We start from the raw sequence: 27,942 nt of genomic DNA, 5'->3' as shown, positions 1-27,942 counted from the left end.
ACTACATCGCAGCGCTAGAGGTGTCACGACAGACCCTGGTTCGATCGTGATCGGAAGTCCCATAGGGGGGAGCACCATTGACCCAACGCGGTTGGGGTTTGGCCGGGGTAGGCTATTATTGTAAAATAATAAGAATTCGCAAGTCACGTAGTTAAATAAAGTTTAATATAAATAAAAACATCCCTATCACACCTGAAAAACAAAACTAGTGACATTGCAACAAATTATCTTTGGCAGAGGAATGTCGCGTTCAAAAAGACTGGGAACTCAGAAATCTCTTAAATTCCGACTTCAGTGCGTTCAAGAAATCTGGGAACTCGGAAAAAACGAGCTCCGAAACTCTGGCATCTTTCTAGACTTACCGACCTGAAGATCACTGACGTCATGAGGTTTTTTTTCTTCTCCGAATTCGAAGTTGTCTTGAATGCAGCATTACTCCGCCAAAATGTCCTGTTGAGATAAGCAATTTCGTTCTAAGGAGGCATATGAGTGGCGAATGACATACTTATTTGATCGAATATAATTTTCGTACTGTGTAGGCTGTTACAAGTGTACTGATATAACTGAATGCACGTGGCATTCATAAAGGTATAAACGAAAGAGCTATGAACCCGTGACGTAATGCTTATTTTCGCAGTTGGGCGTACCCGTGAAGAATAATAGAGGCCTCTAGTGGCCAAAAGGCCATTTTAGCATGAGCAACGCCATTGAGGGCTTCCAAACAAGCTTCCGCCATTTTACAGGAGTCAAAGTAGTCAACTGGGTGGAGATTCCTATGGGTTGTAAAACCGCAATTGCGGCCCATGCTGTCACGTAGGCCATAATGACACAGATATAAAAATTAGGCTTCTATCTATCTCTATGGGCGTACCCGTTGCGCATGCGCAACCCTTCGGCTGTGTGTCACCCTCGGTAAAAAAGTGTTTGGAAGTATCTCGTGTGTTTTAATGCTTGAGTTTGACAGTTTTTGTCATGCTTTGCTGAATTGAAACAGTTTGTCATAAATAACGAAGAAAGGGAGTACCGACAACAATGCTGCGTGTCTGCTTGAAAGGGGCAAATTCTGCAGCGCGGGTAAGTATCACTGTGTTCTAAATGGAATATCTAGCTAGCTAGCATGCTAGCCGAGCGGTCATTCAGTGACCCAGAGACCGGGCCTACACCACTGTGCTTGTTGTTGGGAGAAATAAACAGTTTACGTCTTCAGACATGTTTTACAACCTCTCATCACAACATATAGTGTACGGAAAGGTGGGAATTCAATGTCATAACATAAAGTTTCATGTTAAATGCCTTCATTGAAAGAAAGCTGCGCTAAACTTAGGCTACTGAACGTAACTTGACGCAAATCTTGTAATTTCATGCAAACACGTAATTACGTAGTGGAAAGAGGCGTATTTCTATTGATTGACTGCACTGCCTTCCGAATAAAACAAAGACTGGAGAGTGACACGAGCGTGCACCAATGCACACCGTAGAATTGGAGGCGGGGATCGGTGGTTGTATGATACATTTTTATATTAATGTTGTGTACATGTGCGATAACGCAAATGTTGTAGTCTAGTTGTTTTGCTACACACGTTCATGTATCTAATGTGTAGGGGAAATGCTGTCTCTGCTACTGATTCCTAGCACAATCAGTTTCATTTCAACTAGCTACGTGAAAAGAAAGGACAAATGCACATTCATATCAAGGGGACATGACCTTGGCAAATTCTTAGTTCATAGAATGACCTGAAGAAATTGGCTTTTGTTTGTGGAAATGTTTCCATTGCAGAATTGCACACATGTAATAACTGATTAATGAGCTTTTCTTGTCAGCTATCCTATTCCAATGAATTTTAATAGAACAAGTGCTGGTGTATTTTGTATAGGTCCCATAATAGACATGTGGTGCTCCTGTGGATAGTGGTGTGTATGCTGATCTTCTTCTCCTTTCCATAGAAATGCCTGTGTGGGAATGGTGTCCCCCTTCACCCCCTCCAGCAATGTCGTAGCTACACTTCAGGAGGCTCAGGGTAGGTGACTTGTCTCCTGCTGAGTTACTTAAGTGGCCAAATGCTACATTGAGCTGTTTATGTTAATTGATAGAGCAGCTACCTTACTGTCCTTGACCCGTGCTTGTAAATAAGTCAATTAAAAAGAGGAAGGAGTAAGTTACTCTAAAGCTGCACACAAGCACTAAAGCCATTATCAATGTGATATTCCCTTAAATCATTCTGATTGGCCGCTGCTTTGTTTGCTTTCTTGTGTGTTTGAATATCTTAACTCTGACTGTACTTGCAGGTCTTCTGCAGGAAAGATTGTAGCTGCCAGTGTCCTCACTGTAGGTGGAGGAGTTGGTGGCACAATTCTATATGCCAATTGGGATCCCAAATTCAGGGCCAATGTTGAGAAATCCATACCATACTCAGATCAAGTGTTTGGACTGGCTCTCGGCCCAGCACCACCTCCACCTGTTATAAATAAACCAGTAAGTCAAATAACCTGTGTTCTAGAGCACATTTTGAGGAGTCATAGTTTGTCATTCGTGTCATTACATTTTACTTAGTCTGTTGTCAAACACAATCTAGCTCATCTAACAAAAGAACCACATACAGATGTTCACATTCAATTCAATCTTACCTGACACTATTATTCTATTACTGTCCTGAAGAGAAAGGTTGAACCTGTTCAGATTTCCTCCATGTCTGAAGTGTGGAAAGACTCGAAGCAGCCAAAGGCCAAAGAGGTTGAGAAGAAAGCAGAGCAGCCAGATGCTGAGGGACCCCCTGCTCCAGCACCTCAGGAGACCCTAGAGGGTGAGTTACAGCTGTGCCTGAGAGAGCTGACATACTTCATGCTCTCTGAGGTGTTGAAAAAATATTATCTTGTGAGTCAAGTACTAAGAACGTTGGCACGCCATTGTTTTTAAGACTATTCAATTAAGAGGGATCAGGTGCTTAATGTGAATATCATCCATTAGACGTTGCATGCTTCTGGAATCAAATTTTTCACAACAAACCCATGTCTTCTCTCCGTTGTTGAACTGAAAGGATCTGCTGAAATTGTGTTGTGTACTTGGGATGGTTTACTTCATTGTTCTTACAAATACAAATTGACTTGAACTGTTAAGTTTTCTTGCTATTGTCGATGCATGATTAGACACTTTTCAGGTTAGCAAAGAGTTATCCTCTAAATCACTGAAGAGTGCATAATCGCATGATATTTTATGCCTTTAAATCTATTTATGCGATATATAATCTTAATTTTCCCCTCAAATCGGTATCTCCTTGGTATCTCATTAATTTACTCTTGATTTTCTTTGTTAGCTAATTGTTCAATATCTTGACATGTGGCAAGTTTCTTAATTAGCTGATGGCTTTACCAAGGTGGTCATTATACCTCTGCAGAACTTACAATGTTATTTAGCTAGGTTAACCATTTTTCGTTTAAGGGCCTTGAGTCTGTCTGTGGTGTTGATAAAATTGGGATCCCATCAAACCAGTGAAGGACATGAAGGACTTGACTGTTGATAGGAACTGAGTATTTCATCTCAACTAAATGAGTCTTCCGTACTAAAGTAGAGGAATGTGATACAGGTCACATGTCTGCTGTGGGTTTTGAGAAGACCAGTTGACGATCAGGTGACAGATCTAGTCCGTCAGTGTAAATCACTGGAGTGAGAGAATGGGTATCTGCCTGTGTTACTTTAGAGGTTTGCCTTCTTATCTACAGCTATGCTATGAGTCAGTATTGCTGCTGTGTTCTTGAGTGTGACAGTTCCACATGTCCTGTTGGTTACCATAACACGGCCTTGCCAAGAAGACCAGTCAGTCCACTGATGTTGAGCTCCACTGTGTTTTTGCAGAAGCTTCTGCTCAAGTGGCACAAATCCTTTCAGCCATTGGCGAGGTGCCCTCTGTGCCAGCCCCTGGAACCCACGAGGCAGAGGCCGTGCCACCCCCAGCCGCCCTCGAGGGGGTCCCGGCAGGTCAGAACCGGGTGGATACAGCCTCCCCTGCATGGGTGCATGGCGCTCTCTCTTTCACTAATATAAGGGGTCCTAGGGTGCATGGCTCCATGCTCTATGCCTGTTCTTCTCTAATACTTGTTTTTCCTTCCTGTTCATTATTCTCCTGGTGATTGTATTTGCCATCTCACCCTTTCACCTCTGTTTACTGTACACCTCTGCATAAAGACTCTTCATGCTGTCCACTTCCAGCCTCTAAACTAATCACTACCCCTCACAAAACCCTTAATCCTGGATTGCACTAGCTTGTAATGCATATGATATGTATCTGTGTTACTCTGCAATTTTTTTGTATTTAGAGGTTCTATGTTGTGGATAAGTGAGTTGTTCATGTTAGTGGGTATTTTACTATACCTGTTCATGCCATACTACAGTCGTGTCCAAAAGTTTAGAGAATTACACAAATATTAATTTTCACAACGTCTGCTGCCTCAGTGTCTTTAGATATTTTTGTCAGATGTTACTATTGAATACTGAGGTATAATTAAAGGCATTTCATAAGTGTCAAAGGCTTTTATTGACAATTACATGAAGTTGATGCAAAAAGTCAATATTTGCAGTGTTGACCCTTCTTTTTCAAGAACCTCTGCAATCCGCCCTGGCATGCTGTCATTTAACTTCTGGGCCACATCCTGACTGATGGTAGCCCATTCTTGCATAATCAAGTTCTCAATGGGATTAAGGTCTGGGGAGTTTCCTGGCCATGGACCCAAAATATCGATGTTTTGTTCCCCGAGCCACTTAGTTATCACTTTTGCCTAATAGCAAGGTGCTCCATCATGCTGGAAAAGGCATTGTTTGTCACCAAACTGTTCCTGGATGGTTGGGAGAAGTTGCTCTCAGAGGATGTGTTGGTACCATTCTTTATTCGTGGCTGTGTTCTTAGGCAAAATTGTGAGTGAGCCCATTCCCTTGGCTGAGAAGCAACCCCACATATGAATGCTCTCAGGATGCTTTACTGTTGGCATGACACAGGACTGATGGTAGCGCTCACCTTGTCTTCTCCGGATAAGCTTTTTTTCCGGATGCCCCAAACAATCGGAAAGGGGATTCATCAGAGAAAATTACTTTACCCCAGTCCTCAGCAGTCCAATCCCTGTACCTTTTGCAGAATATCAGTCTGTCCCTGATGTTTTTCCTGGAGAGAAGTGGCTTCTTTGCTGCCCTTCTTGACACCAGGCCATCCTCCAAAAGTCTTCGGCTCGCTGTGCGTGCAGATGCACTCACACCTGCCTGCTGCCATTCCTGAGCAAGCTCTGTACTGGTGGTGCCACGATCCCGCAGCTGAATCAACTTTAGGAGACGGTCCTGGCGCTTGCTGGACTTTCTTGTGCTCCCTGAAGCCTTCTTCACAACAATTGAACCGCTCTCCTTGAAGTTCTTGATGATCCGATAAATGGTTGATTTAGGTGCAATCTTACTGGCAGCAATATCCTTGCCTGTGAAGCACTTTTTGTGCAAAGCAATGATGACGGCACGTGTTTCCTTGCAGGTAACCATGGATGACAGAGAAAGAACAATGATTCCAAGCACCACCCTCCTTTTGAAGCTTCCAGTCTATTATTTGAACTCAATCAGCATGACAGAGTGATCTCCAGCCTTGTCCTCGTCAACACTCACACCTGTGTTAACTAGAGAATCACTGACATGATGTCAGCTGGTCCTTTTGTGGCAGGGCTGAAATGCAGTGGAAATGTTTTTGGGGGATTCAGTTCATTTGCATGGCAAAGAGGGACTTTGCAATTAATTGCAATTCATCTGATCACTCTTCATAACATTCTGGAGTATATGCAAATTGCCATCATACAAACTGAGGCAGCAGACTTTGGGAAAATTTATATTTGTGTCATTCTCAACTTTTGGCCACAACTGTACAGTGTAATCTGTAGTAGCAGGTAAGCGCTACATGTATGTGTGAATGGAATGTAGGGCATGTGTTTTTGTGGCCATGATTTTGTCTGCAGAGCAAAATGTACTGAGTGTGTTCTGTATCCCCCTAGCGACAGCAAAATGTACTGAGTGTGTTCTGTATCCCCCTAGCGACAGCAAAATGTACTGAGTGTGTTCTGTATCCCCCTAGCGACAGCAAAATGTACTGAGTGTGAACATGAGCCTGCAGTGAAGGAGCGTCCTGAGGGTGAAGTGGCTGCCCGTCTTGCTGAGCAGGATAAGGCTGAGCAGGACCTCCTGACATGTAGGTGTCTCATCTTTCCCTGTCACCTTTTGCTATTAGTTATGGAGCCTGTTACACTGTAACAACATACATTTACTCTGGCTTAAAGCATTATATACAATGAAGACAAATGCAATACATGAGTCAATGAGTACAGTGGACGCATGGTTTTTTTCAGCAGATTGCCATTGATGCATGGTCTTGTTACATTATGGAGTGCAGGTTTGACATGGGGATTGCTTAGATGGCATCATGATTGACTAACAAGGTAACCAGGCTGTGTGTGTACTGTTGCAGCTCTGTCATCCAATCTGGAAGATGCTCTGGGCAGCACAGCCAAGGTAACCCTACAGGCCATCGGTGCTCAGGAGGCAGCTCTGCAGGCCATTGCCCAGCACACCCGCCAACTGAGGGAGGCCATGGAGGCTGAGGTGAGGAAGGGACATATCTTCAAAAACAACCCAAACTGGAGAGATTTTTCAAATGTCTTTAGCCTCATATTACATCCACGTTCTGTTGTGAATGTTTCTTTTGTGACCCTCAAACTGAAGAAGGCCTCAGCGTCTGAGGAGAGGAAGGGACACGGGTACACATTCTGAAAAAGTGTAACCCATACTATTGTGATTTCCTAATTAAATCCTTTTGTAGATGTTTGTATTGTTAGGCATCGGAGGCCAGGGAGGGGGCTGAGGTGAGGGGGGGGTGGACATATTCTCAAGTGTGAAAAGGGGAGTTCTGCTAGCTATTCACATCTAGCAGTTTTTCATTACATTAAAATAGTGCTGCACGCTATAGCCAAAATATCATATTGCAATTATATTTTTTCACATTTTGCAATAGCGATATGAGTTGCTATGTTGCAAAACGCTTGGGTGAACTCTTGGAATATAGTGCTGTTGGGCATGACAAAGAGAGCACGCCGCAGGGATGAGTTATTTTCCATCCCAACATGCCTCCCCCAGTCCCTATCAGAATGGGGCATTGCACAAACGAGATGCTGCAGTAGATCTGGACCACCACAACTCGCACCTCCTATTTTCAGAGAATAAGATCAAGAGAATAAATCTTCTTAGGGATCTGCGTCCTGTCAATGGGACAGTTGTAAATCATGCAGCGCCTTGTGTCAAGATCACAGATTTTAGAGAAACAACAAATGTCGGTACATATAAGTGTCTTATATCGGCTGAAAGCTTAAATTCTTGTTAATATAACTGCACTGACCAATTTACAGTAGCTATTATGGCTATAAAAAAATGCCACGCTATTGTTTGAAGAGCACTAACAACAAAACACTTTTTTTCACCGCAATAGGTTTGATAAATTCACCTCTGAAGGTGAAATGTGTACTTCTGAAATCTTGCTCTAATTTATCATCCAAAGGGTCTGAGAGAACATGAAGTGTCGTTTTGTTAGATACAATCCCTTTTCATATTCTAAAAAGGTCCATATAGCATGCACAATCGTTTTTGTATTTCCACACGTTTCATTTTCTAAGAAAGGAATCTATGAAAATCTTACCCTAATTGTTGTTTCAACCGTTCAAATCACATTCGTATGCATTCCTCAGAGATCCTAGAACTTAACCAGACTTCACTATATCATTAGGGGTGTAGTATATCCTATAGGACACCACATTTGGTCAGAGAGCGACACTTTCATGGCACGCCGATGACGCGGGCTGTCTCCACTTGATCGACTGTAACTTTGTCAGATAAGCACCAATCGGGTTCAAACTAATCTAACTAGATAGCCAATGAGTTGGGCTTTACGGGAGTATCCAGAAACCCTGTATCTGTGGCAAAATGTAGCTGCTAACCTTGTGCGACAGTATGCCTTTTCCTTTTGTACAAGAATTATAAGAATATGGAGAGTTATGAAAACTGGGTGTTTTGCAAATGTTGAACATAATATGGCTAATACTGGAAAAGCTGAATCAAAGTTCAAGTATACATATTTGACGATATTCTTGCAGAAAAATGTAATGTAAATGTCTCCTTCACGATTTTCCCAAATGTACCTTGGTGACTTCACACTAAATGTCATGTAAGTTGCACATACTTCAAGTTATCCGTCTGAAACTTTGCACATACACTGCTGCCATCTTGTGGACACCATCTGAATTAGAAGCAGTGATGGCTAGATTTGGGACCTTTCTGTTGCATTTCAAAGATGGTGGTAGAAAAATAAAAATAAAAGTTTTTCTTCTACCAGATCTATTATGTTATATTCTCCTACATTCACATTTCCACATACTTCAGTGCTTTCTTTCAAATGGTACCAAGAATATGCATATCCTTGCGTCAAGGGACTGAGCTACAGGCAGTTAGATTTGGGTATGTCATTTTAGGTGAAAATTGAAAAGAATGGGGCTATCCCTAAGAACAAATGTTATCATACAGAACACGTATGTTTATTGGAAAGCAGCAGCATTTTCTTTACGCTCTGCATCATGTTTGGAAAGATATGTAGTGTGTGTGTGCATGCAGAGTGAGTATTGCAGTCTCTTGCAATATGGCTATTTCCATATAATATTGCTGATATGGATAATGTGCATAAATGTGATTTTAATAATTAAATATATTGCCCAGCCCTAATCCAAACAAATTTCTATTGTGAATCATTCATGATGTGAATTTGTTCTTTAGGCACCCCCTGATAAGAAGTCTACCCAGTGGAGAGTCCTGGAAGATGCACTGAGTGAACGCAGCCGATCAGTAGACGAGGCTGGAGCAGCCGTCCTCAAGGCCAAGTAAGAGCCGCTTGATAATTTATTAACGTTATGTTGTGGTCACCAGTATACACTACTTTATTTTGTTTCGGCCGATTTGATAATACATTTGGTGGTGTATTTACTATTTTATGCTCACTAAAATGAACTTCTAGTAAAAATGAAAAAGAGATAATTGTTGTTGATGCCGAAAAGGCTTTCAACCGGCTTTAATGGCATTTCCTATTCAAAACTTTGGAAGCTTTCAACTTTCCAGCTGAAATGAATTGTATAAAAAAATATAACTGTCCTAAAGCAAAAATATACACATATGATGCATTTTCTGATTAAATTGTTTTAGGAATGGGCACAAGAATGTCCCCTCTCCTCCTTCTTGTTTGCACTGGCAATTGAACCGCTTGCATAAATTATTTTACAGGACCAAACGTAAGAGGTATTGGTAAACATGAATATAAACTAAATTTATTTGCAGTTCCCCTCCTGTATATCTCAGGATATAACATGCACGTGGAAAAAATGAAATGATGGCTATAAGAAAAAGAATAACTCATGATCTACAGTGGACCACAAAAAAATCTAAGATACTAACGGTGGGTTGCACCAGCATGGTTTAAATTAATCTAAGTTTTGTAAATCTAGGTTTATTAATCAGATGTGTTGCACCACTTAGATTTACTTATCCAGATTAAACATTATGATTAACGGTTTTAGACTGATTAGTGACTTGTTACACAAATGAGGTATTTCGTGAGCTGAAACAAAGTAGCTAGCCTACTTGACAAATGAGGCCACAAAGTTGCTGTTTCTTGATTAAAATAGTAACAATGTAACGTTAGAACTCCTGCAACTCCATCTGAAAGGTTCTCATGAGTTGGCTGATTTGAAATAAAAACTGATTTGCCAGTACTAGACAGAAAATACATTTGTTAGCTATTGTAGCTAGCTAGTTTATAAACCAAGCTAGCTAGCGTACAATATTATTTGTCATTTATTTAATGATATTTAGCAATTATTTGTCCGCTAGCCACCTGATCATGGCATGTCAAAGGTAAAAGATTCTCCGCTAATGAAAAACTATTGTCGGAGCTGATGGAGTAATTCAGTAACGTACTGGAGGATAAAAAGACAGACCACACGACTGTCAAGAAGAAGGAAGACACCTGGTCCATTTTATGCAACAAATGTAATGGATCGACACCGATTTAAAGAGGACACAAATCGGATGAAAGCGTGCTGGAAAAAATGTAAAACTAAAAAGGGTGTGGCAAAGGAGAGGCGGGGGCTATTTCAGACCGGAGCTGGAGGGGGGCCTCCGTCCAAAGGCAGTGATCTTATCGCCCAGAAGACATGCGAGATTCCCCAGCAGTTTGCCCCTCTCCATAACCCCTATGATGACGACGGAGAACTTGGCCCACCAATATTTGGTAAGCATAAATAACTGGTAAATATCAATGCCTATAACGCACGTATAAACAACGTTAATGCTACTTCACTACAATGTTACCGTTATCAGGCCCGTTACAGCATGTTGCTTAACATCATCATTCGTACCAAGGCTGGGCATATAAACTTCAATTCAATTGTTGCACAAAATGGGCATGTAAATAGCCTACTAATAGTGAGTTAATTATCATATAACTCAACAGGATTCAACCTGTCTCCATTCTGAGGAACTCGTTTTGGACTCACCACTGTAGATATGCTGTCATTTTATCAGTTAAACCACTTCAAATGGCAGTTTAGAATTAATCTCCAATCTAAGTTTATATATATATTTTTTTATTCATTGAGCAACAGGCTTAAAATTCAAGTGAAAACTTAACTTAAATGAAATCCTTCCTCTAATCTAACTAGGATTAATTTAAAACTAGGTTTAGAAATTGGTGCAACAAGATTAATAGATAAACCTTGATTTAACCCAGTTTAAGAGTTAATCCATGTTGGTGCAACTCACCCTTATGATGCTTACTAAGTGACAACAAATATATAAAGATGTTATCCCGTTACTCAACAATATGAAAGCAGATCTAATTAAATGGAAAAATAGACTAAACCTCTACATAAAGGCATGGCTCCCCAAATGTTTAAATGTTTATTCTCTGTAATACCAATTACCCAACCAAAGACTTTATTTTAAAAAAGTATACTCGGTCATAACATACTTTTTATATGGGCAAATAAAACTCGTAAAACGTACCTTTTTTATTTTATATCTTCCTAAGTCAGAGGGTGGTTTTAACCTCCAGACTAGGAATTGTATCAACTTGCCACCCACGGCTTTTACTTGCGACAGTTCAATGCACTCAAGAGCAACAATGGGTACATATTGAAGATGTGCATGCTCATACCCAGAATTTTTTTACTTGTCTATTTTCAAAGGATAAATCTAAGAACATTAACTTCATAGTTAAGGACACTAAACAATATTTAAGAAAATTAATTGTATTCTACAAGAACTATCACTCCCTAAAAACACAATCCTATGGAACAATCCTTGGATAGCTTTTCAGAATTCACAGATAAACTGGTACATGGGGAAACCTAAAGGCATAGTAACAATAAATTACTTGTTAATAGGAAATGCATTTGTTGCCATGATACAATTTTAAAAAGCAATTTTAGACTAACCAAATGTAGATATTTTCAAGAAATTGTTTTGAAATATTTTGGATATCAGAGCAATCTTGAGGGAACCCAATTTGAGTAAGAAAGGGATATTCATATGATAGGTAAGATATACAAAACCTTGCAGAGAGCCTATCCAACTGACATTCTCTTAGAACCAACTTAAAAATAACTGTTGGCACAAGATTGAGGGAATGTTCAAGCTATCAATTAGTTAATGTAAGCTTAATCCAGTATAAACAAATGTATTTATTACACAAGACCATTCACATTCTACAGCAGTCTTATCTTAAGTGTAAAACTAACAATGACTCAGTAATCCATGCCTTCTGGGAATGCTATAAAGTCCTTAAGTTATGGGCAGAGTTAGAAAGTTGACTGTCAGAAGTATTGCAATGTAAATGTACTTTTAATCCGTCTGTCTGCATATATCAAATTGTATTTGTCACGTGCCGAATACAACAGATGTAGACCTTACAGTGTAATGCTTACTTACAAACCCCTAACCAACAATGCTTTAACACTTTTTTCCCCTGAACTTATTAAGTAGAGAATAAAAGTAACAAATATTTAAACAGCAGCAAAAATGCAGCAAAAATGTATTCTTACATTGTTACCCCAGTAAATCATATTACATGTAGCCGGGAAGAACTATTGGATATAAGAGCAACGTCAACTTACCAACATTATGACCAGGAATACAACTTTCCCGAAGCGGATCCTCTGTTTGGACCACCACCCAGGACAATGGATCTAATTCCAGAAGCCAACACAAAACAACGGCGCCGCAGACGGAGTGGTCTCCTGGTCAGGCGCCGTAGACGTGCACATCGCCCACCGCTCCCGAGTGTACTCCTCGCCAATGTCCAGTCTCTTGACAACAAGGTAGATTAAATTAGAGCAAGGGTTGCCTTCCAGAGAGACATCAGAGATTGTAACATTCTCTGTTTCACGGAAACATGGCTCTTGGGATATGTTGTCAGAATCGGTTCAGCCACCGGGCTTCGCCATGTATCGCGCCGACAGAGATAAACACCTCTCTGGGAGGAGGAAGGGCGGGGGTGTATGCTTCATGATTAATGGTGTAATCATAATATACCGGAACTCAAGTCCTTCTCACCCGACCTAGAATTCCTTACAATCAAATCCTGGCCATTTTACCAACCAAGAATTCTTGTTAGTTAGTCACAGCTGTGTACATCCCCCCTCAAGCAGATACCAAGACGGCCCTCAAGGAACTTCACTTGACTCTATGTAAACTGGAAACCATATATCCTGAGGCTGCATTTATTGTAGCTGGGGATTTTAACAAAGCAAATTTGAGAACAAGGCTACCTAAATTCTATCAGCATATTGATTGCACTACGCGCAGGGGTAATACACTCGATCACTGCTACTCAAGCTTCCGCGATGCATACAAGGCCCTCCCTTCGGCAAATCCGACCACGACTCTATCTTGCTCCTACCGTCTTTTAGGCAGAAACTCAAACAGGATGTACCCGTGACTAGAACCATTCTACGCTGTCTGACCAATCGGAATCCATACTTCAAGATTGTTGTGACCACGCGGAATGGAATATGTTCCGGTCAGCCTCAGAGAACAACATCGACCTATACGCTGACTCGGTGAGTGAGATTATAAAGAAATGCATTGGAGATGATGTACCTACACTGACTATTAAAACCTACCCTAACCAGAAATCGTCACGCTTCCAGACAAACTGAACACCTTCTTTGCCCACTGAGGATAATACAGTACCACTGTCGTGGTCCGCTAACAAGGACTGCACCACCCCCATCTCCTTCTCCATGACCGACGTGAGTAAAATTAACCCTCACAGGGCTGCTGGCCCAGACGGCATCCCTAGCCGCGTTCTCAGAGCATGCGCAGACTAGCTGGCTGGTGTGTTTACGGACATATTCAATCGGTCCCTGTTCCCACATGCTTCAAGATGGCTACCATTGTTCCTGTACCCAAGAGGGTGAAGTTAACTGAACTAAATGACTACTGCCCTGTAGCACTCACTTCTGTCATCATGAAGTGCTTTGAGAGACTAGTCAAGGATCATATCCTCCACCTTACCGGCCACCCAAGATCCACTTCGGTTTGCATACCGCTTCAACAGGTCCACAGACGATGCAATTGCCATCACACTGGCCTATCCCATCTGGACAAAAGGAATACCTATGTAAGAATGCTGTTCATTGACTACAGCTCAGCATTCAACACTATAGTACCCTCCAAGCTCATCATCAAGCTGGAGGCCCTGGGTCTCAACCCCGCTCAGTGCAACTGGATCCTGGTCTATCTGACGGGCCGCCCCCAGTGGTGACGGTAGGAAACAACACCTCCACTTTGCTGACCCTCAACACTGGGGCCCCACAAGGGTGTATGCTCAGCCCCCTCCTGTACTCCCTTTTCACCCACGACTGCGTGGCCATGCACGCCTCCAACTCAATCATCAAGTTTGCAGACGACACAACAGTAGTGGGCTTGATTACCAACTACGAAGAGACAGTCTACATGGAGGTGAGGGCACTCGGTGTATGGTGTCAGGAAAACAACCTCTCACTCAACGTCAACAAAGAAGATGATCGTGGGTTCAGGAAACAGCAGAGGGAGCACCCCCCTATCAACACCGAAGGGACAGCAGTGGAGAAAGTTTCAAGTTCCTCTGCATTCACATCACTGACAATCTGAAATGGTCCACCCACACAGACAGCGTGGTAAAGGCCAACCTCAGGAGGCTAAAGAAATTAGGCTTGTCACCTGAAACACTCACAAACTTTTACAGATGCACAATCGAGAGAATCTTGTTGGGCTGTATTACCGCCTGGTACGGCAACTGCACCGCCCTAAACCGCAAGGCTCTCCACAGGGTGGTGCGGTCTGCACAACGCATCACCGGGGGCAAACTACCTGCCCTCCATGACACCTACAGCACCCGATGTCACAGGAAGGCCAAAAAGAGCAAGGACAACAACCACCCGAGCCACTGCCAGTTCACACAGATATCGTCCAGCAGGCGAGGTCAGTACAGGTGCATCAAAGCTGGGACCAAGAGACAGAAGCGGTTTTTCAATCTCAATGCCATCAGACTGCTAAACAGGAATCACTAACTCAGAGGCTGCTGCCTACATTGAGACTCATATCACTGGCCACTTTAATAAATGGGTCACTTTAAACATTGCCACTTTAAATAATTAAACTTCAATATTTTACATATCTTACAGTATATACACGTGATATGGGTTGTATTTTATACCATCTACTGCATCTTGCCTATGGCGCTCGGCCATCACTCATCCATATACTTATATGTAGATATTCTCATTCACCCCTTTAGATTTGTGTGTATTAGGTAGTTGTTGGGGAATTGTTAGATATTACTGCACTGTATTTGAAATGCAAAGCGAGTGAACAGAAAAATCTAAATCAAATCCATATTTGGTGTGACCACCCTTTGCCTTCAAAACAGCATCCAATTCTTGTAGGCACACTTGCACAAAGTCAGGGATTTTGTAGGCATATAGTCAGGTGTATGATTAAACAATTATACCAAACAGGTGCTAATGATCATCAATGCAATCATTAACTGAAACAGAAACTGCTGTGTAGGAGGAATAAAACTGGGCGAGGAACTGACAAACTCAGCTAACAAGGTGAGGTTGCTGAAGACAGTTTACTCTCAAAAGCCATACACCACGGCAAGACTGTGCACAGCAACAAGACACAAGTTAATTATACTGCATCAGCAAGGTCTCTCCTAGGTAGAAATTTCAAGGCAGACAGGGGTTTCCTGTGCTGTCTAAACTCTTTTGAAGAAGCACAAAGAATCAAGCAATGTTGAGGACTGTAGACGCAGTGGTTGGTCAAGGAAACTTACTGCAGCAGATGAAACATCATGCTTACTTCCCTTCACAAACGGAAGATGTCCAGCAGTGCCATCAGCTCAGAATTGGCAGAAAACAGTGGGACCCTGGTACACCCATCTACTGTCCGGAGAAGTCTGGTCAGAGGTGGCCTTCATGGAAGACAAAAAGCCATACCTCCGACATGGTAACAAGGCCAAGCGACTCAACTATGCACAAAACACAGGAACTGGGGTGCAGAAAAATGGCAGCAGGTGCTCTGGACTGATGAGTCAAATATTTGGCTGTAGCAGAAGGCAGTTTGTTTGCCGACGGGCTGGAGAGCGGTACACGTATGAGTGTCTGCCGTCAACAGTGAAGCATGGGGGAGGTTCCTTGCAAGTTTGGTGCTGCATTTCTGAAAATGGAGTTGAAGATTTGGTCAGAATGAATGGGTCTCCTCAATGCTGAGAAGAACAGGCAGATACTTATCCATCATGCAATACCATCAGGGAGGCATCTGATTTGCCCATAGTTCTTAATGACTTTCGCTGTATCTTCAGCGTAAAGAAGAACAAGGAGTCCTGGAAGTGATGGTATGGCCCCCACAGAGCCCTGATCTCAACATCGAGTCTGTCTGGGATTAGAAGAAGAGAGAGAGAGAAGCACCTGAGGCTGCCTAAATCCACAGAAGAACTGTGGTTAGTACTCAAAGATGTTTGGGCCAACCTACCTGCTGAGTTCCTTCAGAAACTGCAAGTGTTCCTAGAATAATTTATGCTGTTTTGAAGGCAAAGTGGGGGTCACACCAAATATTGATTTGATGTTGATGTTTCTTGTTAACTCACTTTGCATTTTGTTAATTGATACATCTAATCTATTAACATGTTTATTTTTGAAAGCATTCTTACTTTACAGCATTTTTTTCACACCTGCCTTAAACTTTTGCACAGTACTGTGTATATATTATACAACAGAACTAACTTTTAAAGCATCAATGACTCTGTGCTTGCTATGTTTGGCTTTGTGCAACGGATTAATTCTGTATCTCTGGTGTTTAGGGCTGAGCTGGACAAGCTGAGAGGAGTGATCAATGAAGCCAAGCATTTAAAGATTGCTGCAGCCCGGCCATCTATCCTTGCTGCAGAGGAGAACCTTCACAGCATGGTGGTAGATCTGGACAGCGTGGTGACCAGGGTAAACTGGCACTGTTTTATACTGTTAACACATGGGTTGCATCCCAACCTATTTCATATACTGAAGAAAGTATAAACGCAACATGGAAGTGTTGGTCCCATTTTTCATGAGATTCAATCAAAGATCCCCGAAATGTTCCATGACCACAAAAAGCTTATTTCTCATATTTTGTGTACAAATTAGTTTACATCCCTGTTAGTGGGCATTTCTCCTTTGCCAAGATATCCATACACCTGACAGGTGTGGCATATCAAGAAGCTGATTAAACAGCATGATCATTACACAGGTGCACCTTGTGCTGGAGACAAGGCCCCTCTATGTGCAGTTTTATCACACAACACAATGCCGCAGATGTCTCAAGTTTTGAGGGAGCGTGCAATTTACATGCTGACTGCAAGAATGTCCACCAGAGCTGTTGCCAACGAATTGAATGTTACTTTCTCTACCATAAGCCACCACCCAATGTCGTTTTTATAGAATTTGGCAGTACGTCCAACCGGCCTCAACTACAGACCGCGTGTAACCACGCCAGCCCAGGACCGCCACATCTGGCTTGTTCACCTGTGGGATCGTCTGGTGAGGGGGGGCTACTAAGGAGTATTTCTCTCTCGTAAAGCCCTTTTGTGGGGAAAAACTCATTCTGATTGGCTGGGCCTGGCTCCCCAGTGGCTGGGCCTGGCTCTCCAGTGGCTGGGCCTTCTATGAGCTGTAACTCAGTAAAATCTTAGAAATTGTTGCATTTTTATTTTATTTTTTTCTGTGTGTATATATATTAGTGCACCACTCGGGTGTTATTTTGGACACATACATGGAATGATAAATACTGTCTATCTCTTACGTCATACTCTGCATACTTGTCTTTCTGGTTAGATGTTTGTGTTTAACCTATCCTGATGCGTCGTTACTGCAGGTCCAGACAGCCCAGTCCGAGGCTAAGATTGTGTCCCAGTACAGCGAGCTGGTGAACGAGGCCAAGGCCCAGTTCCAGAAGGAGCTGAACAGCATCACTCCAGAGATCCAGGCCAACTGGAAGGGACTCAGTAAGTCAGCTTCACCCCTACATCTTACTCCCATTACCCACCCACATTTTAACAGTTCGACTTTGCTGTAAACCTTTGAAAAACTGTGCACAGCATCAATGACATGCTTAGGTTCAGTTAGTCTTTCTGCGATTCTTCGCCTCCTTGTCCAACCGTATTGGAGAAGGTCCAAGCCCCCCCCAATGAGTTTTGAGAAGAGAGGATGCAAGGAAAGTTAACTGGTTTAGGCTATAACCATGAGGGGGGAGGGGGGGGGCACAGGATAAATCTGCTCTTAAATTCACGGACTGGCCTCGGCCGTCTCCCAGCAGGGAAGCTGACTCAAGATGACCTCAACTCCCTGATTGCCCATGCCCACCGACGCATCGACCAGCTGAACCGAGAGCTGGCTGAACAGAGGGTGAGGGAGCAGATCCACATCGACTCTGCCCTAGAGCAGCAGAAGCTGGAGGACAAGAAGGCCCTGGAGGTGGCTGTCTCCACCGCCCTGGAACACAACCGAGAACAGATGCGTCTGGAGCAGGAGAAGAAGGTGAGCTAAAGGGCCTTTATTTGTCTAACTATTAACCAAATGATCCTAAGGTCTTTACCTCGTTATAGGGCAGCATTAATCTGTTTTGATGGATGGACTTTTCCTTTCCTCGCACAGTAGGTTGTAGCAATCAAGCTAAATGTTTGCTCTGTTGGACACATGAGTAGAATGAGACCCATCTGTGTCCATCACTAGGTAGAGGAGACTCGGGAGGTGATGGAGGCAGAGATGCGAACCCAGCTGCGTAGGCAGGCTGCAGCACACACAGACCACCTGCGTGACGTCCTCAAGGTACAGGAGCAGGAACTGCGCTCCGAGGCAGAGGAGGCAAGTATATCCATATTAAACATCCATCTACTGTGACGCATACATAACCACAGCCTATCAAACATCCTTCATATTGAAATCCAGGAGATAAGTTTAGCCATCCAACAAGCCAATTGTTTATTCAGTGTTTTGAGTGCTTGTCACTGCTACAGCTGAACTACTTCCTGTTAATATTTAGCAATGCATACATTAAGAACCCCTAAAATCCTATTTAATGGAAACTGAATGAACATGATTTTAATCGTCTCCAGATCCTGAACAGCTCGTTGATGGAGAAGGAGACAGAGTACCGTCGTCTGACACAGGACCAACTGGACAGCTTCACCCTGGACATGAATGCAGCTTACGCCAGGCTCAAGGGCATGGAGGAGGCCATTGACAGTGAGTGAGACACACGCTGCTGTGGTGGGTTCTGTACTTGTAACCTGTTGTGGTGGGTTCTGTATGAGATACTAAAGTGTAGTCATGTTACCCTACAGGTCATGTTATAGCAGAGGAGGAGGCCCGTAAGGCCCATCAGCTGTGGCTCTCAGTGGAGGCTCTGAACTACACTCTGAAGACTGCTGCCCTAAATGACCCCACCGAGCCCCTAGAGGGTGCCGTGCAGGCCATCAAGGAGAGCTGTGCTGAGGATGAGTTTGCCCAGGCCCTGGCCACTGCCTTGCCCTCCGAGTCACTCAGCCGCGGCGTCTACAGCGAGGCCTCTCTCCGCGCCCGCTTCTACGCCATCCGCCAGCTGGCCCGCCGCGTGGCCCTGATTGACGAGACCCGCAACAGCCTCTACCAGTACTTCCTATCCTACCTGCAGGCCACGCTGCTCTTTGAGAAGGCACAGGAGGCCCCCCCCGCCAAGCTTTCGGCCGAAGATCTCGACACGTTCAAGCTGCTCTCCTACGCTGCCTACAGCCTGGAGCATGGAGACCTGGAGTTGGCCGCCAAGCTTGTCAACCAGCTGAAGGGCGAGTCGCGCAGGGTGGCTCAGGACTGGCTCAAAGAGGCCCGGCTCACACTAGAAACGAAACAGGTGGTCAGCCTCCTGTCTGCATATGCCAATGCAGTGGGGTTGGGCACCACCATGGCGCCTTAGATCAGTCCAGGTCCATGACATGGGAGTGTCCCCATCTGCATCAACAGCAAGCTCTGCCCTCTCCATGAGGAATTAATTTATGAATAGAGGAAGTCTGTTTGAAGCACCACTATACCACTGAGGGGCGTATCCCAGAAATGTATTAAAACATGCCCTCTTTAGAACCTTCCCAAGCATCTACAAGAAAATTACTTACTGAGTAGTACTAATGCGTTTGATGTACCTATGGTGTCCTCAGCAGGTGTAATGTATGAGATCCCTCACTGGGTGTGCTGTTTACATCAGTGGTTCCCAACTCCAGTACCCCAACAGCACACGTTTGTTGTAACCCCAGACACTCACCTGAAAGCTTAACAAGTTGAATCAGGTGAGTTTGTCTGGGGCTACAACAAAATGTGTGCTGTTGAGGGGACTGGAGTTGGGAACCACTGGTTTAGATAGCTGGACCCTTGGTCCTGTAACTTGTCTCTCACTAGCCTTGTTCACTGTTTCAGATCACAATGTGTTTCTCACTTTGTTCAATTTGATCATGTTTTGTGCAGAATCAATTGTCATGCTATTTCCTCCCTGTTAATATTGGATATATCAATAAATTGTGGCTGTTGAGTTAGTTGGTACATATTTATTGGTCTGTTGTACACTGTTAATCACATGACTTTCACATTCACTATATTTGTAGCTAATGGTTTAGCTTAAAATGCATAGCCTCTGCATTTACAATGAATGAGTTGGCTACAAACATGTTACTGTTCAATTCGTATTTTGCATTTCAACCTCTAGTGTGGCCATTCAGAATGGTATTGATGTCAGAGGTTTGGCTCAACCGGTAGATGAAGTCCTGTAATCTGTATTAGACTTCACATCACTTGCTGACTTCAGTTGAGACCTGCAGCTCGGACAGAATAGTCCTACATGGGAAAGGGAACAAGGACATAATTAGACATCTGGTGCCCAAAAGAGTTGATCGCACATGAAAAATAGAGACTACGTAGTCATACTTCTGTTCTTCAGAGAGCCCAAACTCCTGCAGTACCCTCTCAGCCAGTTTGGGGGTACTGGGGAGACAGAAGCTAGCTGAGATCTGTACCAGCTCCATGGCGTGCTGAGGGTCGTTGCGGCTCTTGATGCTGGCCAGGAACTCCGCCAACAGCTCCTCACTACAAGAGTACAGTTAATAGATGGGTCAGAACTAGGGTGCCTAGATGGTGTTTACACTACGTGAATACTATGTAAAATAGACTTACGATGGAACTTTGTTTTTGGTCTTGAAGAGCTTCAACATATCCCTAGATTTAAAAGATAAGGATTAAAATACTTTGTTTCATGTCAATTGGCTCCAACTTAAGTACCCTGTGGCTTCTGTCCAAGTCTACTCACCATGCCTGCTGCTTCTTCTGGGCTGCCAGTAGGACGGAGGTGATGTTGGTCATGGCAGTGGCTGTCCACTCCAGAGCCATCCTGGCTCCTTGCCCCTGCTCATACAGGCTCCTAACATCCAGCGCACACACTGCAAAAGACTCCTGGATCTGCATGAATCCCAGTCAGAATACAAAGTAGATTACTATTTACAGTAAAAAATAAGTAATGGTAATTTATTTTCTAGCTAGGTGTCAGTCTCTCCATGCCTCACCTCAGGGCTGTGCTTGTCCCTGGCCATGAGTGACAGCAGCTCATCCACTAAATCGGACTTGTTGTCATGCCCCATCCGTCGGATGTCTGGAGTGGGGGGGGGGGGGGGTAAACCAAAGCAGAGGTTGATTACAGGCCTTTACAATCTCTCCAACCTGTTTGTCAGACAATCCACATGTTGATTATTGTTTTGTATTTTTCATTCCACTACTATAACCATGTTTCCATCCACAGTTTTTATGCGAGTAAAGTCAGATTAAAAAATATATACAATCGCAACAGGAAGTTTCGGCATCATTTAATGAATGCAGACAATTGTGTAATCTTTGTCAGTTCAAATTAATTATGCAAGAAATGCCAGTGGAAACGGCTTTGCGCAAATATTGATAGAATAACATATCTAAGTAAATTTGGAGGCACACGATGACATGGTATGTGGTCCTCCCACTATGACTCGGAAAACCATGCAGTTTATTGGGCTACAGATTAAATAAATTATGAACTTCACAGGGTGGTGAAAGTGCAGTGTGATCTTGATGCTCCTTTCCAAAAAATATTGAGGGTGCTATTCTGGTGACATGATGATCGATGCTTGACTGCCATTTGACAAATTCATCCACAATAATAATCATCTCACGTAGACCAGCCTACCCGCACTATCTACGAGCTGTTGGGTAGAGCGCAGTTGCCAAGATCAGAGTAAGCACATTTGCTATGTAACGCAACAGTGGTGACAAAAGTATCGGTAGAGTTGATCATGCGATTGAAACACAGTGAACTTTTATTCGGTACGTGAAAATGTATATTTTGTTTGCTCTATGTTATCACACTGATTTTTAGTCCATTTGGTGGAAACATACCACTGGTGGGAAAATGTTCTTTATGCGGATTCTAGAATATTTGCATGAAAATCTGTCGCCAATTGGATGGAAACCTAGTTAATGAATCAGGCAGTACATTTACTTCCAACCCACCTTTCCATATATGTGGGATCATGTCCAATCTGTTATCAGTGTCCAGTGCCTGGAGCAGATCTCTCATTCCTTGTGGATTGGGGTAATAGAGCTATGGAACAAAAAAGTTCAGAACATTAGTCTTAGAATGCATGTGAGAGTATGAATACAATGTAAATGTCAATGTTGCATGTCAGTGCTTACAGAAGGAATCAGTTCTTTGTACCACTTCAGCACCACATCTATGTGTTCCATCATGCAGAGCAGGTTGAACATTCTGCCACTGAACAAACAACAAGAGGTCAGAGGTGACAGTGTATTGGCGCAAAACCACCAGGAATAAGGTGGAGAAATGCTACTCTCCGATGTTGATTTGCAAGCCTTTTTAGAAGGTTTACTCACTAATAGATACTCTGTTGGAAGGAATCTCCCAGCAGCCTCCAGTTCTCTCCCACACTGAGCAGGTCATGCACCCTGTACGCCGCCTCAATGTCCTTGGTATCCAGACACTGGGAACAGAAAGAACTTCAGGTCTTAAACAGTCACCACAAACATACTGAAAAATTCAAAAACATATATAGATGTATTCTAGACTACTTACAATTCTCATGGCACTGGAGAAAAAGTTTACTGGGAGGAAAAATAAAGTCAAAGCTACATTCAAAAATGGCATGAATCACTTGGTCAATGAAGTTATTGATATTTGGACCTCTACTATCGGCCTTTAAGATTGAAATGCTGCAGGCATACCATCATCTGGATCCTGAGCAACGAATGTCCTTCCTGCCACCTCAGTCATCACTTCCTGTAGGATATCAGTCTGCCCTTGGGAAGGAGACGCTAGACAGGACCGAGAGAAAAAGATAGTAACAGAAACATGGAACCACTCTCCTGCTAAAATACCACCACAAACCAATCAAGAAACTGTTTAATAGAAATCAAGACAAAATATCTACAGTACCTACTCATTCAAGGGTTTTTCTTTATACTATTTCTACATTCTAGAATAATAGTGAAGACATCAAAACTATGAAATAACACATATGGAATCATGTAGCAACCAAAAGAAAAGTGTTAAACAAATCAAAATATATTTTATATGAGATTCTTCAAAGTAGCCACTCCTTTCCATGATTACAGCTTTGCATCTTGGCAGACTCAACCAGCTTCATGAGGCAGTCACCAGGAATGCATTTCAATTAACAGGTGTACCTTGTTAAAAGTTAATTTGAGGAATTGATTTTCTTCTTAATGCATTTGAGACAATCAGTTGTGTTGTGACAAGGTAGGGGTGGTATACAGAAGTTAGCCCTATTTGGTAAAAGACCAAGTCCATATTATTGCAAGAACAGCTCAAATAAGCAAAGAGAAACGACAGTCCATCATTACTTTAAGACATGAAGGTCAATCAATCCGGAAATTTCAAGAACTTTGAAAGTTTCTTCAAGTGCAGTCGCAAAAACCATCAAGCGCTATGACGAAACTGGCTCTCATGAGGACCGCCACAAGAAAGGAAGACCCAGAGTTACCTCTGCTGCTGAGGATAAGTTCATTAGAGTTACCAGCCTCAGAAATGGCCAATTAACTGCACCTCAAATTGCAGCCCAAATAAATGCTTCACAGAGTTCAAGTAACAGGCCCATCAACATCAACTGTTCAGAGGAGACTGCGTGAATAAGGCCTTTATGGTCGAATTGCTGCAAAGAAACTACTACTGAAGGACACCTGTAAGAAGAGACTTGCTTGGGCCAAAAAACAAAAGCAATGGACATAAGACCGGTGGAAATCTATAATGTGGTCTGATGAGTCCAAATCTGAGACTTTTTGGTTCCAACCGCTGTGTCTTTGTGAGATGCAGAGTAGGTGATCGGATGATCTCCGCATGTGTGGTTCCCACCGTGAAGCATTGAGGAAGTGGTGTGGTGGTGCTTTGCTGGTGACACTGTCTGTGATTTATTCAGAATTCAAGGCACACTTAACCAGCATAGCTACCACAGTATTCTGTAGCGATACACCATCCCATCTGGTTTGCTCTTAGTGGGACTATCATTTGTTTTTCAACAGGATAATGACCCAAAACACACCCCCAGGCTGTGTAAGGGCTATTTGACCAAGGAGACTGATGGAGTGCTGCATCCGATGACCTGGCCTCCACAATCACCTGACCACAACCTAATTGAGATGGTTTGGGATGAGTTAGACTGCAGAGAGAAGGAAAAGCAACCAACAAGTGCTCAGCATATGTGGGAACTCCTTCAAGACTGTTGGAAAAGCATTCCTCATGAAGCTGGTTGAGAGAATGCCAAGAGTGTGCAAAGCTGTCATCAAGGCAAAGGGTGGCTACTTTGAGGAATCTAAAATATATTTTGATTTGTGTAATACTTTTGTGGTTACTACATGATTACATACGTGTTATTTCATAGTTGTGATGTCTTCACTATTATTCTATAATGTAGAAAATAGTAAAAATAAAGTAAAACCCTTGAATGAATAGGTGTGTCCAAACATTTGACTGGTACTGTAGGTATTCACCTGCTTTGTAGAAAATGCCCAGAACATGGTCAAAAGAAGCCAAACTGGGTGCTAAAAGAAAATAAATAATCTGTTAGGACACTGCTATAATTCACATATACTGACATTCATTTCCTTCAGGAGTGTTACTGGTCAGTGATGCATTTTCCTACTCACCAATGCCCATAGCCTTCATCTCACTGAGCGTGTGCAGAGACTGAGCCCTGGCTAAGGAGCCACAGCGGCGAAGGGCCTTCAGCAAAGCATTAAACGTCAGCAGATTGGGCTTCACCTTCTGCTCATTCATCTGCTTTAGTAAGTCCTAAGAACCCAGGAAGGAGAAGAAGAAAAAAAAAGAGAAAGAGATATGGGCATGACATAAAAACAAAAAACAGGGCAGTCCTTAGACAACAGGAAAAGGTTCTCCAGTATAAGTTTCTTCCTATACACTTACAACAATCAGGTCCCATTTCTCAGTGTACCTCTCCCGGACTTCTGGTGCCGCAGAGATCAGAGCATTGAAGGTGTGGACATCCGCTGGAGGTGGTAACGACCAGAAATGTTCCAATTCCCACACCAAGTATTATCATCAGTAATCAGAATTGTAAATGGCAGACAGAGCGAGAGAGTGTTTTTCTCTCTCCCTCGTTGAATAATGAGAGTAGAAGACAAATTCAGTTGTTTGCATGGACAATAAAGTTGTATTGTATGGCATGTTGTCTTTGTAAATATACTCACCAGTCAGTCTGTTGTTCAGCATGTCTGTGTATGCGTTGAATGCCTTCACATGAGCTCCATACTGGGGATTTAATGCACACATTTAATCAGAAACACCTTAGAAGAAACAAACCGACTGTACAGAAAACATTGTCCAATTCAACATCTGACGTACCTTGACCATGCCTCTGATCAAAGCAGAGTATGCTCGTGTGTCACGTTCTGGAAGCAGGTTAAAGATCCTCTCTGCATTGTTGTTCTCCCTGCATGACGGGGTGATACGTTTATAGGATAGTGCATGTCAATAAAGGCATTACTTGCAGTGTTTTCTCTCGAAACGTAATGCCACTCAAACAACTCACCTCCAAACTATCCTCACTAGGTCGGAGGCTCTCCGCAGCCTCCCTTTCCTCCTCCGGCCCTCCTCCTGCGCCTCCTGAGCCTGAGGGAAATCCAACAGAGGTCCAGAGGTAAACAACACTGAGCTGTGACAGAAGAAATAGCTATAAAGTATAAACAACGGTGCCTCCCGAGTAGCGCAGTGGTAAGGCACTGCATAGCAGTGCTAGCTATGCCACTAGAGATTCTGGGTTCGAGTCCAGGCTCTGTCGCAGCCGGCTGCGACCGGGAGACCCATGGGGAGGCGCACGATTGGCCCAGCATCGTCCGGTTTAGGCCAGCAGGGATGTCCTTGTCCCATCCAGCACTAGCGACTCCTGTGGCGGGCCGGGCGCAGTGCATGCTGACACGGTCGCCAGATTTTCCCTCCGACACATTGGTGCGGCTGGCTTCCGGGTTAAGTGGGCATTGTTTCAAGAAGCAGTGCAGCTTGCTTGGGTTTTGTTTCGGAGGACGCACGGCTCTCGACCTTCGCCTCTCCCAAGTCCGTACGGGAGTTGCAGCAATGAGACAAGACTAACTACCAATTGGATACCACAAAATTGTGGAGAAAAAGGGGTAAAAAAAATAAAGTATAAACATGTAGAGGCCACATAAATAATATCCTACCACATCTTCTGCCTCTGGCTTGTCATCTTGCACAGGGTCACGGTCTCCATAGAGACAAATAAGGTCCAGCAGGTCATTAGAGGCATCAGTAGACACGGTGGTGCCTGCATAGAGAGAACGGGCAGACACTTACCAAACAAACATTTCTAATCGCAGTCTTATTGAACCCCCCATAATACACTCCCAATGTCAATTGTACTCTATAAATAATACATGACAATTAATAGAAATGTGGGTGACTTACCTGCCTGTAGCAGCTGATCGTACATGTCTACTGCAGCCTTCACCTTCCTCAGCATGATGCGCTCCAGCAGCGCTGCCTCACTCACTTCCTCAATACACAGCTCCATGGTCTCTGGCATTAAGCACTGTAGGACAGACACACAGCAGTCTCAATTACCTATCTATCATCGTGCAGCTTTCCTAATTCAAAATAACACACTAGAATCAAACTTACTGGAATATGTGGTTCAGCAAAGTCTTTCTGGAAGAACTTGGGGTTTTTGTTGACAATGTGGTTAGCTGCCATTCTGCCAGACTCCTGGGAGAGGGAGTATAATTTCTGTAGATGACAAAAAAATAGAAGACAAAAAAAAAAACATCAGTGCAAACTGTCTAAAAAGAAGCAGCACAGTTCCAAAAAAACCCTGTCCATTACTTACAAACTCTGCAGACGTCCTTGGAGTAAGATAAGGATCATCCTGGAACATGTAATGTGGTGCAGTGGGGTCCTGAAAATGATGGTTGTGCATTGTTTAGGCTATCATGGCCTACTACTACTACTACTTCTGTCAAAATATACATGGAAATGCAATGCAGACTTCTTACCCTGTTGACAGTGGATGCAAGAGCCTGCAGCACAGCCCATTTGCTCCTGTCAGAGCAAGAATGGTTATTATTCGTCACAATATCAAACAATTGTTAACTCGGTCTTGAGTGATTTCAAATAGATTGAAGACAACATACCATGTTTTCTTTTTGGGAATGACAATTGCCTCTGCAGACTCTGTAATAGTTAGAAAAAGAAGGATTCTACAATTAACACCATCTATGAAGTACATTATCCTGGTCTGGCTCTTTTTGCTTGAGATTCTTCTACTGGGTGCCATTCATTGATTTAAATGTACCTCTTTCAGTTGATGCATTTTGTTGACAAACGACTGCACTCCATCCAAAGTTCCTGAAATTAATGATGCATTAATCAATAATATAAACATATTTAGAATTAGGTTCATGAAAATAGTTCGGTTGTGCATTGACAGCAGTTACTTATGTGACCTCATGTCAGAGACAAAGCAAATTATGATGATCTGCCTTGTCAGTCACCGGAACAAACACACAACCAATTCTTTAACAGCTGTCACTGCAATGCCAGCGTAAAGTAAAACTTACCTCCGAAGACAGAATTGTTCAAAATTACTTAGAAGAAAGCGACCATTCTTGTAAATGTAATGTCCTACGTGTTTACCGGGGGCCGCCATTTTGGAAACAACCCAGGGGGCTCATGGTAAGGAATTACGATTTACGTGTTCATAGGGGAGAGCTGCAGTA

General features: G+C 43.1%; 2 protein-coding genes across 6 annotated transcripts; one reads left to right on the top strand and one right to left on the bottom strand.

Annotated features, from left to right (window-relative positions):
- Positions 1–753: 753 nt before the first annotated feature.
- Positions 754–20,183, top strand: immt (inner membrane protein, mitochondrial (mitofilin)). Of its 5 annotated transcripts, none has more exons than XM_071411379.1 (14): positions 754–1,074; positions 1,945–2,018; positions 2,287–2,473; positions 2,657–2,801; positions 3,851–3,973; positions 6,093–6,206; positions 6,483–6,616; positions 8,831–8,934; positions 16,452–16,587; positions 17,498–17,627; positions 17,939–18,159; positions 18,355–18,486; positions 18,738–18,867; positions 18,966–20,183. In XM_071411379.1, the coding sequence occupies exons 1-14, from the start codon at positions 1,033–1,035 to the stop codon at positions 19,571–19,573; spliced, it is 2,280 nt and encodes a 759-aa protein (XP_071267480.1). In that variant the 5' UTR covers positions 754–1,032; the 3' UTR covers positions 19,574–20,183. The 5 variants fall into 5 exon arrangements, with proteins under 5 accessions (XP_071267480.1, XP_071267479.1, XP_071267482.1 ...); XM_071411378.1 differs by having other exon boundaries at positions 17,936–18,159; XM_071411382.1 differs by lacking the exon at positions 754–1,074 and adding an exon at positions 1,447–1,502 and having other exon boundaries at positions 17,936–18,159.
- On the bottom strand, positions 20,181–27,937 carry ptcd3 (pentatricopeptide repeat domain 3). Its single transcript, XM_071411383.1, has 24 exons — positions 27,784–27,937; positions 27,519–27,571; positions 27,358–27,397; positions 27,220–27,265; positions 27,054–27,122; positions 26,849–26,953; positions 26,636–26,759; positions 26,392–26,495; positions 25,746–25,825; positions 25,559–25,646; positions 25,405–25,465; positions 25,121–25,203; positions 24,844–24,988; positions 24,688–24,738; positions 22,906–22,995; positions 22,757–22,785; positions 22,558–22,664; positions 22,360–22,438; positions 22,177–22,267; positions 21,204–21,289; positions 20,951–21,099; positions 20,818–20,859; positions 20,572–20,730; positions 20,181–20,481 (listed from the first exon to the last, which is right to left on the bottom strand). The coding sequence occupies exons 1-24, from the start codon at positions 27,870–27,872 to the stop codon at positions 20,436–20,438; spliced, it is 2,016 nt and encodes a 671-aa protein (XP_071267484.1). The 5' UTR covers positions 27,873–27,937; the 3' UTR covers positions 20,181–20,435.
- Positions 27,938–27,942: the final 5 nt, after the last annotated feature.

This window comes from Salvelinus alpinus, chromosome 7 (genome assembly GCF_045679555.1).
Source record: "Salvelinus alpinus chromosome 7, SLU_Salpinus.1, whole genome shotgun sequence".
Taxonomy (NCBI): Eukaryota; Metazoa; Chordata; class Actinopteri; order Salmoniformes; family Salmonidae; genus Salvelinus; species Salvelinus alpinus.
This window is presented reverse-complemented; position numbering and strand designations above follow the sequence as displayed.